At 37.6% G+C, this 16,242-nt stretch overlaps 1 protein-coding gene across 2 annotated transcripts in view; it reads right to left on the bottom strand.

Annotated features, from left to right (window-relative positions):
* Nucleotides 1–903: 903 nt before the first annotated feature.
* Nucleotides 904–16,242, bottom strand: part of Sirt1 (Sirtuin 1) — a 69,249-nt gene continuing 53,910 nt past the window's right edge. The window contains exons 9-11 of one of the 2 annotated variants that reach the window (XM_070104104.1): nucleotides 16,112–16,229; nucleotides 11,818–12,068; nucleotides 904–2,209 (exon numbers count right to left, since the gene is read on the bottom strand). In XM_070104104.1, coding sequence (XP_069960205.1) covers nucleotides 1,755–2,209; nucleotides 11,818–12,068; nucleotides 16,112–16,229 — 824 coding nt within the window. In that variant the 3' untranslated portion in view covers nucleotides 904–1,754. The remainder of the gene's footprint in view (nucleotides 2,210–11,817; nucleotides 12,069–16,111; nucleotides 16,230–16,242) is intronic. The other variant, XM_070104113.1, reaches the window with a different exon arrangement.

The following is a 16,242-nucleotide window of genomic DNA, read 5'->3' as shown; positions in this document are numbered from 1 at the left end:
TCTCCAAAAATATGAAAGTGGAAATAGAAAACTTAAAACAAAATTCAACCATTAATGAATGAACAGGGAGGTCCAAGCCAGCCTCAGATGAGAAAACTCATACAACAAGAAATGTTGTACCCAAAACCTTCCAATGAAGCACCCATGAAAGTAAAAGATATCAGCTTAGGCACAAGCATTTAACATAATCATGTATTCAAAACATTTGATATAATCATTGTGTATTCAAAGTGTATGAGTTCCATATTCACATCAGTTTTACTTAAGAATCACCCAAAAGGATGCTTGCATTAAATAAAACCTTCACCTTTATTAGTAGTCGTTAATTCTGAACTAAATTTTCATGGCGATTTTATGTAGATATAAATTTTCATACAAATGCTTTGACTTCAATCTTGTGCCCACAACAGGAAGTACAAAGATAAATTAAACAGTAAGCTAAAGAACACAAAGCATGAACAATGACTGAGGATAACTCAGACAACCCTGTTTATAGTCACCAACTCAAACTCTGTCTATTAAATCCCCCCTGAACCTAATGCTAATTAATGGGGCATTGCTTTTTTTTTTTTATTACTGTTTACTGGAAATTTTTTGGTAGGGCCAAATTGGTACACCATTTGGATATCATCAACAGTTGATTTAAACCTCTGGTGTAAAGTTTGTCAATAAGTATATGAAAAGATCACTGGGCTCAACTATTCATTAACCCGTAAACGGTCCAAACGTATATATACGTTTTTTCAACATTTGAAAGTATATAAAAAAAGTATATCATTTTTTTTTTTTTTACATTTGAAAATGTATAAAAAAACTTTGATCTACTTTTTTTTTTGTTACATTTGAAAATATGTAAAAAAACGTAGATCTACTTTTGTAGCACTACACGTGAACGTAGATCTGCTTGGACCGTTTACGGGTTAAGCAGCTGGTACCACCCAGATCAGACTTCAAGAGTAATCTAATTCTTGGTAAGGAACCAAGACATAAAGAAATATCATTATGTCCAATAATCATAATAAACCTGGACATTTCCTTCGTATCCAAGCTTTAGGTAATTTTACTAAAAGGTCTCAGTTTTAGCAAATGCCTTGCAAAGTACTAGAGCCAAAAATCTAAACAGCATAAAAATAAACACCTAAGTTGAAAGCAGTTTGAGGCTGAAGAATATTTGCTTTCATACTTGCGGAGATTTTTAACTGAAGAGATTATGAAAAAACACGATTCATAAGGAAAATATATAAAGATATTTGAACTTGGTGATCAAAATCTTAACCAACTATAAAATAAAATTGAGACCTTCTAGTATACAACCATCTTCAAGCTGGTTTCCACTGGAAGATCACCAGTTATCAAAATACAAATTGCACATTGGGTTGGTAATCATTTGGTACCTAACTTTCATATATCTGGTTATTACATCAAAATCTGTTGTAGAAATAGAGATGAACATGAACAAAAGGACGGTTTTAAATAATGAGTCAATCATGCAAAATTTTCTGTTAAAGCTGCTACAATATTTACTTAGTATTAAAAAAAATTGACTGACCTCAGTATATCCAAAAGGAAATTGTACATCAGCCTATCAGCCACTGACTTTTACTATCCATTTACTATTCTTTACACTTTTCCCCACTTCCCTTCCCATATTCAAAGTGGGGTGTATGATTTCTTATTTCAGTAGTCTTTAATGGTTATGAGAGAGAAAAAAAATAAACTTATTCTAGAGGTCTTATCTCTCTCTTGAAGCAAGGTCATAGGTCAGATGAAGAACATTTACTAGTTAAAGTATCAACTACTTTTGATGCACTTTCCTCAGTGTGCTTTGCACTGTCTGTTTCATAACCTGTTAATGTGTGGTCACAATCTAAAGATGTATCTAAGCTGGCATTAAGGCTAGTCCAGTCTTCAACGTGTTCTTGTGTTTGGCCGTTATCGGCTGCCGAAAGGAGACTATCAACATCCTCAGGTGAAAGGTGTGGCGTTTCTGCAGAATGGAAGTCATCATCTAATCTAGGATGGTGACTGGAAGAAGCATCAGTTTGGTTACTGTGAAAAGATTCTTGACTTTCCTCTCTTGGTTCTATTTCATCAGTTTCTGATTCAGAACTAAGAGATTTAGTCTCCTCAAATTCATCATCTGGATCATAGTACACCTCAGCTCCAGCAAAAATGTACTTATGACCACCAGTGTACAGGAACATATTATCTGAAATATAAATGATACTAATTAATGACTAGTTAATTAAATGTTACATACAACAGATGAAATATAATCAATATAAAATTTCTACATGAAATAATTCTCAACTATCTCACAATTAAGAGAAAAGTTTTAAAATATATTTCAGTTGTCTAAAAATTTTATCTTCAAGTTATGATCTACAGAAGCTGTAAACTGTTCCAGTCATAGTACTGTGATTAATTCAACTGTTTCTTTTGAGGTATCTTTCATGCTCTAAAGAAATTTTTAAAATTGCTGAAATGCATTTTACTCATGTCAAAATGAATCTTAAGCCCACCTCTATTATATGCAGCTGTACTTTCAATAATACTGTTTTTCTTATTAAAACTGTCTCATTCATCTTCAGTTATTATTTTTCATTCTTCCTATTTGGAGTGGTTGGTGCAATTATTTAATAAATGTATGAAAGAGGGTAAGGTACCTAGGGATTGGCAGAGAGCACGCATAGTTCCTTTGTATAAAGGCAAAGGGGACAAAAGAGAGTGCAAAAATTATAGGGGGATAAGTCTGTTGAGTTATAGGTAGTGGGTTGGTAGACAGCAACCGCCCAGGGAGGTACTACCGTCCTGCCAAGTGAGTGTAAAACGGAAGCCTGTAATTGTTTTACACGATGGTAGGATTGCTGGTGTTTTTTCTGTCTCATAAACATGCAAGGTTTCAGGTACGTCTTGCTACTTCTGCTTACACTTAGGTCACACTACACATACATGTACAAGCATATGTATACACACCCCTCTGGGTTTTCTTCTATTTTCTTACTAGCTCTTGTTCTTGTTTATTTCCTCTTATCTCCATGGGGAAGTGGAACAGAATTCTTCCTCCGTAAGCTATGCGTGTTGTAAGAGGCGACTAAAATGCCAGGAGCAAGGGGCTAGTAACCCCTTCTCCTGTATATATTACTAAATGTGAAAGGAGAAACTTTTGTTTTTCCTTTTGGGCCACCCCGCCTTGGTGGGATACGGCTGGTGTGTTGAAAGAAAGAAAGAAGTCTGTTGAGTATACCTGGTAAAGTGTATGGTAGAGTTATTATTGAAAGAATTAAGAGTAAGATGGAGAATAGGATAGCAGATGAACAAGGAGGCTTTAGGAAAGGTAGGGGATGTGTGGACCAGGTGTTTACAGTGAAACATAAGTGAACAGTATTTAGATAAGGCTAAAGAGGTCTTTGTGGCATTTATGGATTTGGAAAAGGCATATGACAGGGTGGATAGGGAGGCAATGTGGCAGATGTTGCAGGTGTATGGTGTAGGAGGTAGGTTACTGAAAGCAGTGAAGAGTTTTTACGAGGATAGTGAGGCTCAAGTTAGAGTATGTAGGAAAGAGGGAAATTATTTCCCAGTAAAAGTAGGCCTTAGACAAGGATGTGTGATGTCACCGTGGTTGTTTAATATATTTATAGATGGGGTTGTAAGAGAAGTAAATGTGAGGGTCTTGGCAAGAGGCGTGGAGTTAAAAGATAAAGAATCACACAAAGTGGGAGTTGTCACAGTTGCTCATTGCTGATGACACTGTGCTCTTGGGAGATTCTGAAGAGAAGTTGCAGAGATTGGTGGATGAATTTGGTAGGGTGTGCAAAAGAAGAAAATTAAAAGTGAATACAGGAAAGAGTAAGGTAAATGAGGATAACAAAAAGATTAGGTGATGAAAGATTGGATATCAGATTGGAGGGAGAGAGTATGGAGGAGGTGAATGTATTCAGATATTTGGGAGTGGACGTGTCAGCGGATGGGTCTATGAAAGATGAGGTGAATCATAGAATTGATGAGGGTAAAATTGTGAGTGGTGCACTTAGGAGTCTGTGGAGGCAAAGAACTTTGTCCTTGGAGGCAAAGAGGGGAATGTATGAGAGTATAATTTTACCAACGCTCTTATATGGGTGTGAAGCATGGGTGATGAATGTTGCAGCAAGGAGAAGGCTGGAGGCAGTGGAGATGTCATGTCTGAGGGCAATGTGTGGTGTGAATATAATGCAGAGAATTCGTAGTTTGGAAGTTAGGAGGAGGTGCGGGATTACCAAAACTGCTGTCCAGAGGGCTGAGGAAGGGTTGTTGAGGTGGTTCGGACATGTAGAGAGAATGGAGCGAAACAGAGTGACTTCAAGAGTGTATCAGTCTGTAGTGGAAGGAAGGCGGGGTAGGGGTCGGCCTAGGAAAGGTTGGAGGGAGGGGGTAAAGGAGGTTTTGTGTGCGAGGGGCTTGGACTTCCAGCAGGCATGTGTGAGCGTGTTTGATAGGAGTGAATGGAGAAAAATGGTTTTTAACCCCTTCAGGGTCCAAGGCCCAAATCTGAAGTGGTGCCCCAGTGTCCAAGAATTTTCCTCAAAAAAATTTGTTATTTTTTCTTATGAAATGGTAGAGAACCTTTTTGCGAAGGTAATAAAACAAAAAGTACGAAATTTGATGGAAAATTGACGAAATTATGCTCTCGCGAATTTTGATGTGTCAGCGATATTTACGAATCGGCGATTTTGCCAACTTTGACTTCCATTTTAGGCCAATTACATCATTCCAGTCGACCAAATTCTTAGCTATTTTACTAGTATTACTTCTATTCTATCGATTGAGCACAAGAAATCGCCAAGTCAACTGTTTCAACTACAAAATAAAGTGATCAGAAATTGGTAATTTGGCCAATTTAACACAAAGTTCAAAATATTCCAATTTCAAAATAGCATCCAGAATAAACAATGTAGGCATTCCTGGCACTAAACTAACATTTCCTCGGTTCATTAGTTATGTTTTGAGGCTTTACAAATAAATCCCATTTTTATTTTTTATTTACATAATGAATTTTTATTCACACCAAAAAATAGAAGATTTACTGTTATGCAATATTGTAATAATTGTATAAATATCATCACCACATTTGTGAATGTGTATTAGATCCACCAGCTGGCGTGTATTAGACGTGTGAGGTCGTTTGTTTACTCTTGAACATCGACAAAAATTTAACATTTCCGCTACTTTGAGCTCAGTTTCAAGCCATTTCCAGTGCTAAAACCAATCAAAATCATCTCTATTTCTGTAATATGTCTTCCATTCTATCAAATGAGACCAAGAAATTGCAAATACAACTATAAAAAACATACGAAAAAACACTGCAAAGTTGCTGTTTTAATCGAAAATCTTGGTTTCAGTTTTTTTTCTCTCATTATACACAGTGTGCTGCAGGATTTGTTTTATGTGGTGCACACATACCACATAGATGTATTCTCTCATATCTAGGCCCAAGTGTACCACTCACAGTTTATCAGATTGAGCTGAGCTCATGACGTAGATCTACGGTTTGGACACTGAACGCAAAGCCGTAGATCTACGGGACGGACCCTGAAAGGGTTAATACTTGACGTGCTGTTGGAGTGTGAGCAAAGTAACATTTATGAAGGGGTTCAGGGAAACCGGCAGGCCGGACTTGAGTCCTGGAGATGGGAAGCACAGTGCCTGCACTCTGAAGGAGGGGTGTTAATGTTGCAGTTTAAAAACTGTAGTGTAAAGCACCCTTCTGACAAGACAGTGATGGAGTGAATGATGGTGAAAGTTTTTCTTTTTCGGGCCACCCTGCCTTGGTGGGAATCGGCCAGTGTGATAATTAAAAAAAAATATTATTATTATCTTTACTAATTTATGCTGTCCATTATTCATTACATCTTCCATAAATTCGATAATGCCATGTTACATTGACCTCTGAGTTTCTTGTTCTATCTACAAGGTTAAACAAAATGGCAATTACCCACTAAGGGAACAACATATAGTAGACTGTCAATTAACCCTTTGACTGTTTTGGTCCTATATATATGTCTTACGAGCCAGTGTTTCAGACGTATTAATACGCATAAATTCTAGCGGCTTCAAATCAAGCAGGAGAATGCTGGTAGGCCCACATATGAGAGAATGGGTCTGTGTGGTCAGTGTGCACCATATAAAAAAATCCTGCAGCATGCAGTGCACAATGAGAAAAAAAAAAAACGACCGTTTTTGGGATTAAAACGTCGACTTTGAGGTGTACTTTCGTATAGTATTTATCATTGTATTCCCGTTTTCATGGTCTCACGTGATAAAATGGAAAACGTATTACAGAAATAGAGATGACTTTGATTAGTTTCACGATGAAAACAACCTTGAGATTGAGCTCAAAGTAGCGGAAATGTTTGATTTTTACCAATGTTCAGGAGTAAGCAAATCACACCACACGTCCAATACACGTCAACTGGGGAGTCTAATATTCTTTCACTAGTGCACTGATATTATTTATACCATTTTTACAATAATGCAGTAGTCTGCATAACAGTAAATTTTGTATTTTTTGTATGAATAAAAAATCAAAATAGAAAGCAACAGTAATGTAAGAGGGGCCTAGAGACATGACTAATGAACAGATGATATGTTATTTTAGTGCCAAGAATGTCTACATTGTTTATTCTGGACCCTATTTTGAAATTGGCATCTTTTTTAATTTCCGTGAAATTGGCCAAATTGCCAATTTCTGACCACTTTATTGGGTAGTTCAAATCGGTGAATGGGCAGTTTCTTGTACTCAACTGATAGAAAAAATGGAGTTCTAAAGAAATAGCTATGAGTTTGGTCAACTGGAACAACGGAATTGGCCAAAAACAGGGCTCAAAGTCGGCAAAATCGCCGATGCTTATATGTCGCCGTGACCGCTAACTTCGCGGGAGTGTAATTCCTTGAGTTTTCAACCAAATTTCGTACTTTTGGTGTCATTACCATCAGGAAAAGATTATCATTTCATAAGAAAAAAAAAAATTTTTTCCCAAAAAATTTTGCAACAGAATGACAGTTTCAGAAAGGGGCTTGCGACAGTCAAAGGGTTAAGATTCAATCTTCTATGTTTTTGGTATGTGGCTGCAAAATTGTGGCATTTTTTTGATCATAACTGTGAAATTTATAAGAACATAAGAAAGGAGGAACACTGCAGCAGATCTGTTGGCCCATACTAGGCAGGTCCTTTACAATCCCACTAACAAAACATTTACCCAACCAAATTTTCAAATCTACCCAAGAAATAAGCTCTGATAACTCTATCCACCCATATGCAAGTCCCACTCAAATCCAACCCCTCTCACTCATGCATCTATCCAACCTAAATTTGAAACTACCCAAGGTCTTAGCCTCAATAACCCAACTAGGTTATGAGGCTATGATGGTGCAACTTTATTTTTTCCTTTGGTTACTGCAGACAGCTATTGTGTGTACAGTTCGTGTCTAGGCTTCGCCTAGAACTATGCACTGTGATTTTTTTATAGCACTGTGTGAGAGAATCATTGAGCTTTTCCTGTAGGTGGCCGCTACCTACCTTTGTGTTTGGCACTGTTGCTGCCAGCTGTCATTCACCTTAGCTGCCCCTGTGTTGCTTTGTGTTCCTGCTCTACAGCCCTATACTACCCTGTTAAAGCCCTAAATTCTTCCTTCAAGCAGTTGATGCAGGGAGTGGGTGCAAATACCAAATCTGATCAGCCCCTGTGGCCCATGTCTAATTGTTTACTGTAATAACTGTTGCTTAATGCCCTTCTCTTCCAGACTTATTATTTTTGTATTCATGTGATAATTCATTAGTTTTCATGAAGTGTTCAATACCCTTAAGTAATTATGGACCTGACTAATTATCTTTAGATCCTTATTAATTCCTTTCATGAACTCTGTCCTGACAGATCATAGCCAGTGTGCACAGGAGGATACCTTCCATTAACTTTACTTTTGTACATATTTTTTCATCTAGAATTCATGGAACAGCTCACCACTCAATGATTCATAGAATCAAAGAATTCACTGTCAATTACTGATTCACAGAATTATTTGATTGTGCCTTAAGCTGTATTGTTTAACTTGCTCTGTGCTAAATTTGAGTCTGCAGTCCACATTTATTGTATAGCAATGCTATTCCTGTGCAAGGTGAGATCATGTTAGTCAGTGCTCACCTGGCAAATGTGAGGGGAAGGGATCTTAAGGAATCTCAACACAGTCACTTCAGATAATATACATGTATAGGAGAGGCCTGGGGACATCATTCATGAACAGAGGAAACATTGTTTTAGTGACTGGAATGCCTACAGCGTTTATTTTACTGTTTAAATTTTGTGTAAAATGGGCCAAATTACTGACTTCTCTGCACATTGTAAGGTAGTTCTGAGAGTTGAATGGGCAGTTTCTCTTGCTTAATCAACAGAACAGAAGAAAAAAAGGAAGGAATTAGGTCAAACTGGCTTAAAATAACTCAGAGTGGGTGAAACTGTAGATGAGTAAATTAACCCTTTGACTGTTGTAAGCCTCTTTCTGAAACTGTCATTCTATGTCACAAAATTTTTGGAAAAAACAAAAAAAATTATTTTTTTCTTATGAAATGACAGAGAATCTTTTTCCATTGGTAATGACACCAAAAGTACGAAATTTGGTTGAAAACTCTCAGAATTACGCTCCTGTGAAGTTAGTGGTCTCGGCGACATATAAGCATCGGCGATTTCGCCGAATTCGACCCCTGTTTTTGGCCAATTCCGTTGTTCCAGTTGACCAAACTTGTAGCTATTTCTTTAGAACTCCATTTTTTCTATGAAGAGTGGTCAGATAAGCTATGACTATAAATGTATTAATTCAAGGATTATGTGGAGTAAAATAAAGATTGGATGTGAAAAGTGGGTTATTTGGCCAATTTGCATCAAGTGTGAGAGTAATGGTGGTTGGGGATTTTAATGCTAAAGTGGGTAAAAATGTTATGGAGAAAGTAGGTAAAAAAATGATGGGGAGCCTATGTGTAGAAAGAAATTTGGTAATTAATACAAATATAGGGTCCTGATATATCGGAATAGCTACAGTTAGAGTAAGAGGTAGATGGGAAAAGAGAAGGTGGCAACAACAAGTAAGAGGGAAGTGAAAGTGTATAAACTAAGGGAGGAGGAAGTTCAATGTAGAAGAGGCACATATGGATTTGTCAGTTAAAAACAGAGTAGGGGAGTTAGTAGATGGGGAGATGGAGGTATTGGGTAGATCTTGGCAGCTGGAACGATCATGACGATTTCGCCGAATTCGACCCCTGTTTTTGGCCAATTCCGTTGTTCCAGTTGACCAAACTTGTAGCTATTTCTTTAGAACTCCATTTTTTCTATCAGTTGAGTACAAGAAACTGCCCATTTACCGACTGGAACTACCCAATAAAGTGGTCAGAAATTGGCAATTTGGCCAATTTCACACAAATTAAAAAAAGATGCCAATTTCAAAATAGGGTCCAGAATAAACAATGTAGACATTCTTGGCACTAAAATAGCATATCCTCTGTTCATCAGTCATGTCTCTAGGCCCCTCTTATATTACTATTGCTTTCTATTTTGATATTATATTCATACAAAAAATAGAAGATTTACCGTTATGCAGACTACTGCATTATTGTAAAAATGGTATAAATAATATCAGTGCACTAGTGAAAGAATATTAGACTCCCCAGTTGACGTGTATTGGATGTGTGGTGTGATTTGCTTACTCCTGAACATCGGTAAAAGTCGAACATTTCCGCTACTTTGAGCTCAATTTCAAGGTCGTTTTCATCGTGAAACTATCAAAATCATCTCTATTTCTGTAATACATTTTCCATGTTATCACGTGAAACCATGAAAACGAGAATACAACGATAAATACTACATGAAAATACACCTCAAAGTCAGCGTTTTAATCCAAAAAAAAAAAGGTCAGTTTTTTTCTCATTATGCACTGCATGCTGCAGGATTTTTTTTTATGTGGTGCACACTGACCACACAGACCCATTCTCTCACATATGGGCCTACCACCTTTCTCCTGCTTAATTTGAAGCCGCTAGAATTTATGCGTATTAATACTGTACGTCCAAAACACTGGCTCATAAGACGTATATATATATATTTTTTTTTCAACAAGTCGGCCGTCTCCCACCGAGGCAGGGTGACCCAAAAAAGAAAGAAAATCCCCAAAAAGAAAATACTTTCATCATCATTCAACACTTTCACCACACTCACACATTATCACTGCTTTTGCAGAGGTGCTCAGAATACAACAGTTTAGAAGCATATACGTATAAAGATACACAACATATCCCTCCAAACTGCCAATATCCCAAACCCCTCCTTTAAAGTGCAGGCATTGTACTTCCCATTTCCAGGACTCAAGTCAGACTATATGAAAATAACCGGTTTCCCTGAATCCCTTTACTAAATATTACCCTGCTCACACTCCAACAGATCGTCAGGTCCCAAGTATCATTCGTCTCTATTCACTCCTATCTAACACGCTCATGCACGCTTGCTGGAAGTCCAAGCCCCTCGCCCACAAAACCTCCTTTACCCCCTCTTTCCAACCCCTTCGAGGATGACCCCTACCCCTCCTTCCTTCCCCTATAGATTTATATGCTTTCCATGTCATTCTACTTTGATCCATTCTCTCTAAATGACCAAACCACCTCAACAACCCCTCTTCTGCCCTCTGAGTAATGCTTTTATTAACTCCACACCTTCTCCTAATTTCCACACTCCGAATTTTCTGCATAATATTTACACCACACATTGCCCTTAGACAGGACATCTCCACTGCCTCCAACCGTCTCCTCGCTGCTGCATTTACCACCCAAGCTTCACATCCATATAAGAGTGTTGGTACTACTATACTTTCATACATTCCCTTCTTTGCCTCCATAGATAACGTTTTTTGACTCCACATGTACCTCAACGCACCACTCACCTTTTTTCCCTCATCAATTCTATGATTAACCTCATCCTTCATAAATCCATCCGCCAACACGTCAAAAACAGTCAAAAGTCAAAGGGTTAAGCAAGACCACTAAATTTACATCTGCGTAATTCCGTAAGTTTTCTATCAAATTTTGCTTTTCTGATGTCATTATTTTAAAAGATTCTCTACCATTTCAGATAATTTTTGTTTAATCGTGTCACTGTCAGCACTTAACTTTGGGGTCACAAAAGTGAAAGGATTCAGTCTGGGATAAGCCACAATTTTTTTCTATTTATCCAACACTGTACTGTGATTCAAAAAGCAATCTGAAATGTTTCTGCCTGTTGACTGTTGTTCACATGCTTATGGCAGTGTTTTATATCACTAGTATGTAAGGTTAGAGCATACAGTACTATACAGTGATAACAAATAAAAATTGGTAAAATAAAGACATTTTTGACATCCCTCACCTGAAGAAATTGCAGGTGCTAAAAAAGTTTACAACAAATTACAAATCAACTATGCTGATGTTTTCTTTAACAATATTATGTGCAAAATAATTCTGAATACAAAATTTTATTCAGATATTAGTGATAGTTTTGAAGCTTATAATTTTCGTTAATTATTTTTGTTTATCTTCAATATGTTTGATTTTCAAAATCTTTGCATGTTTTGATACGAGAAACAAATACAATCCCCACTATGTATCTGGAAAGATTTTCAATCAAGAAAAAATAAAAAGTGCATATGTATTTCCTTTCTCTCCAGGGAAAGAATAGATTTTTGAAAACTACTCTTTATATTTAATTTTTCTAAAGTGTTCACCATTATTTGACAAGCAAAATTACACCATAAAATAAATCTCACCTGGTAATCTTGAGGCAACAGTCTCCCGAATTTTAGGGGCCCAACAAGCTCTGAGTGCTTCAATATCACTCTCATCACGAGGATGTGGAGCATTCTGAGGGGCCACTAGCGATGATCCAGGAAAAGAATTGGTATCCTCTCCATCAGCACTACTTATATTTACACTGGTTGATGGAAGGGGTCTGGGCGGCAATTCGCTTATTTCAGTCATACTTTCTTCCGTACAAAGGTCTTTCCAACCGTTTCCTAATCTGCAAAAGAAAAAAATAAGAATAATTCTGAAACTTTTTTCACAATTTTTTTCATCTCAACAGCTACTCCCGTCAGGGCAGGGTGATCCAAAGAAGATGCATTCACATCATTCTTTTAAATGCAGTCATTGCTAGAAGTGTGCTGACATCACAGTTCAGATTACCCTCCAACTGCAACATCCCCACCCCTCCTTCAGAGTGAAGGCACTCCCTTTCCCATCTCAGGCACTCAAGTCCGACTAACTGGTTTCTCTACAGTATCCCTTCAAAAAAGTTACCTTGCTCACTTTGCAACATGTCCATTAAAAACTTGTCTCCATTCACTCCAAACATGCTCACACAAGCCTGCTGGATGTTCAAGTCCCTAAAACTTAAGCCTCTATTACCCCCTCCCTCCATACTGTTCCTGCCCTCCTCCCCAGATTTATACACCCTCTTCATCCTCTATATGACCAAACTACCTCAACAATCCCTCCTTGGCCCTCTGAATTATACTCTAGGTGACCCAACATCACTTTTTAATTTCTGCACTCTAAGACTAATACTGTGACATTATTTGAAGACAATCATGATAGTGTACAAATTTAATAATATCAACTATCCCCCCCAAAAAATATTGTGGAGTTTTCACTGGGGAAAGGGAAAGGGGGGAGGTGTCATACAGTCAAGCCTCTGCAGCCTACTGCAGAGGTTTCACTGTACGACACTGGGAACTGGAACATAATTAAAATGCAATTAAACTAATCAATAGAGTGAAAGATGAATGTAAGGGATCTAGGAGCAATTATACAGGAAACTCTTTCATTCACAAATACAATAATGCTATTACCACCATATGAAAAATGGTTAACTGGATAACGTGAATCCTCATGAACTATCAAGCCAATAATATTACTCTTTAGAGAATGTGTAATCACAAGACTGGAATACCAGTAATACTGTACACTAACTCACCCATTTACAGCAGGAATTGCAGATCTGTAGATTGTACAAACATCTTCCAACACCCTTATCAATTCGAAAAAAGTACCTAAATTATTGGGAGTGTCTTTGATATCTTAAACTTATTCACAGTTCCAGCCTCCCTCCACCAAAGAATATAACATATTTATGCGCGAGGCATTATGTAGAATGAAAGGGGGTTAAGCAGCTGGAACTAACGGGATCATGACAGAAATGTTAAAAGCAGGGGATATATAGTGTTGGAGTGGTTGGTCTTCTTTCTTTCAACACACCTGCCGTATCCCACAAAGGGAGGGTGGCCCAAAACGAAATTTAGTAATTTATACGGGAGAAGGGGTTACTAGCTCCTTGCTCCCGGCATTTTAGTCGCCTCTTACAACACGCATGGCTTACGGAGGAAGAATTCTGTTCCACTTCCCCATGGAGATAAGAGGAAATAAACAAGAATAAGAACTAGAAAGAAAATAGAAGAATACCTAGAGGGGTGTGTATATATATGCTTGTACATGTATGTGTAGTGTGACCTAAGTGTAAGTAGAAGTAACAAGACATACCTGAAATCTTGCATGTTTATGAGACAGACAAAAGACACCAGCAATCCTATCATCATGAAAAACAACTACAGGTTTTCGTTGTACACTCACTTGGCAGGACAGTAGTACCTCCCTGGGCGGTTGCTGTTTACCAATCTACTACCTAGGTGGAGTGGTTGGTATTTTTGTTTAATAAATGTATGAAAGAGGGGAAGGTACCTAGTGATTGGCAGAGAACATGTATAGTTCTTTTATATGAAGGAAAACGGGACAAAAGAGATTGTAAAAATTATAGAAGTTTACTGAGTATACCAGGTAAAGTGTATGGTAAGACAGAGAGCAGGATTGCAGATGAACAAGGAGGCTTGAGAATGGGTAGGGGATGTGTAGATCAAGTGTTTACATTGAAGCATATATGGGAACATTATTTAGATAAAAATAGGGAAGTTTTCATTGCATTATTGGATTTAGAAAAGGCATATGATAGAGCAGATAGGGGAACAATGTGGCAGAGGTTGCAAGTGTAAGGAATAGGTAATAAGTTACTAAACGCTGTAAAGAGTTTTTACGAGGATAGTGAGGCACAGGTTAGGGTGTGTAGGAGAGAGGGAGATTACTTCCCAGTAAAAGTAGGTCTTAGTAAAGTAAGTAAGTAAAGTTTATTTCTTTGTAAAGGTTACAATGTGTAATTACAATTTTGATTTGCTAAGTACAAAGATAGCCACTATCATGCCGAGGCATTTCGGGCAAACTAATCCTAATACATAGTAATTAATTAAAACTAGATAAGATAATAGTACATAGTACTATACTTAAAACTAGACAAGGAAGAGTGGCTAGCTTTTTTACAATCTTATTTAAACTTAATAAAATCTCATTTGAACCTAGTACAAGTGAGTAGGGTTCGGTAAAATAAGCTTGAAATTGCACACAAAATCTACCTTACAAGTAATGGTGCAGGTGGTAATATTTTATGGAATGGCAAAGTTAAAAGCCAGGTCACATGATAAGACTAATTAGCAGATGTTTTGGCAGATTTGGTTAATATTGAGAAATAAGATGATTTTATGGATTGGCAGAATTGAGAGCCTAGAGGTCACATAATAAAACTAGTTAGTAGAAGTTTGGTTGATATGGTTAATATTGTGAGATAAGATGATTTTTTAGCAAAGTCCTAAATTTATAAGCTGTCAGGGGATCCTTGACCTGTTCCGGTAACGAGTTCCAGATCTTCGGGCCTTTTATGTGCATAGCATCCTTGCATAGTGAGAAACCATACCACGGGCGGGGATAGAACCCACAATCAGAGTCTCAAAACTCCAGACTGTCGTGTTAGACGGTCTGGAGTTTTGAGACTCTCTGATCGTGGGTTCTATCCCCGCCTGTGGTATGGTTTGTTTGCAATCGTGTCATTATGATTTCGTGAGTCTTGCATTGTGAGAGTCTGACTCGAGGGATGTTGAAAAGTGCCTTATACTCAGTAATGTCACCATGGTTGTTTAACATATTTATAGATGTGGTTGTAAAAGAAGTAAATGCTAGGGTGTTGGGGAGGGGTGGGATTAATTATGCTGATTCAAATACAAAATGGAAGTTGACAGTTACTTTTTGCTGATGATATTGAGTTTTGGAGATTCTGTAGAGAAGTTGCAAAGGTTAGTGATTGAGTTTGGATGGGTGTGTAAAGGAAGAAAGTTGAAAGTGGACATAGACAAGAGTAAGGTGATGAGGGTATCAAACAATTCAGATAAGGAAAAATTAGATATCAGACAGGAGGAAGGGAGTGTGGAAGAAGTGAATGTGTTCAGATATTTGGGAGTAGACTTGTTGGCAGGGGGGTTAATGAAGGAAGAGGTAAACCATAGAATTGCTGAAGAAAAAAAAGGTGCTAGTGCACTCAGGTATCTGTGGAGACAAAAAACATTATCCATGAAGGCAAAGAAGGGAATGTACGAGAGTATAGTACCAATAATCTTTTGAGTGTGAAGGAGGAGGTTGGAAGCAGTGATGTTGTGTCTAAGGGGAATGTGTGGCATAAATCCTAAGTAGAGAATTTGTAGTGCGGAAATTAGGTAGTGTGGAGTTACTAAAAGCATTATCATCCTAGGAGAGGATGAAAGGAGGGGTTAAGAGGTTTTTGTGTGCAAGGGGCATGGACATACAGCAGGCACTTGTGAATGTATTTGAAAGGAGTGGAGACGAATGGTTTTTGGGACTTGAAAAGCTGTTGGAGTGTGAGCAGGGTAATATTTTGTGAAGAGATTCAAGGAAGACAGACTTGAGTCCTGGAGATGGGAACTACAGTGCCTACACTTTAAAAAAGAGGTTTGGGATATTTGCTGTTTGGAGTGACATCTGAACTGTCATATCCACATGCCTCTGCAAAGACAGTGACTGTATGTGAAAATGTTTCTTTTTTTTTTAGGGTCACCCTACCTCTGTGGGAGATGGCCAGTGTTAAAAAAAAAATTATTACTACTAAAATATTTTTATGTAGCAGTTATTATAATTAATTTTATACTGTTAACATTACAAAAGTGCACAAACCTGTGACAAAGCTCATTTATTATCACATCACAGTCTCCAAGAAGTTCAACATCAAAGGTAAGGTGTCGTAGGGGTTCACGATTAATCAATATCTGAGGCACATGTGAAGGAACTGAACCTGAAACAAATCA

This window comes from Cherax quadricarinatus, chromosome 5 (genome assembly GCF_038502225.1).
Source record: "Cherax quadricarinatus isolate ZL_2023a chromosome 5, ASM3850222v1, whole genome shotgun sequence".
NCBI classification, from domain to species: Eukaryota; Metazoa; Arthropoda; class Malacostraca; order Decapoda; family Parastacidae; genus Cherax; species Cherax quadricarinatus.
This window is presented reverse-complemented; position numbering and strand designations above follow the sequence as displayed.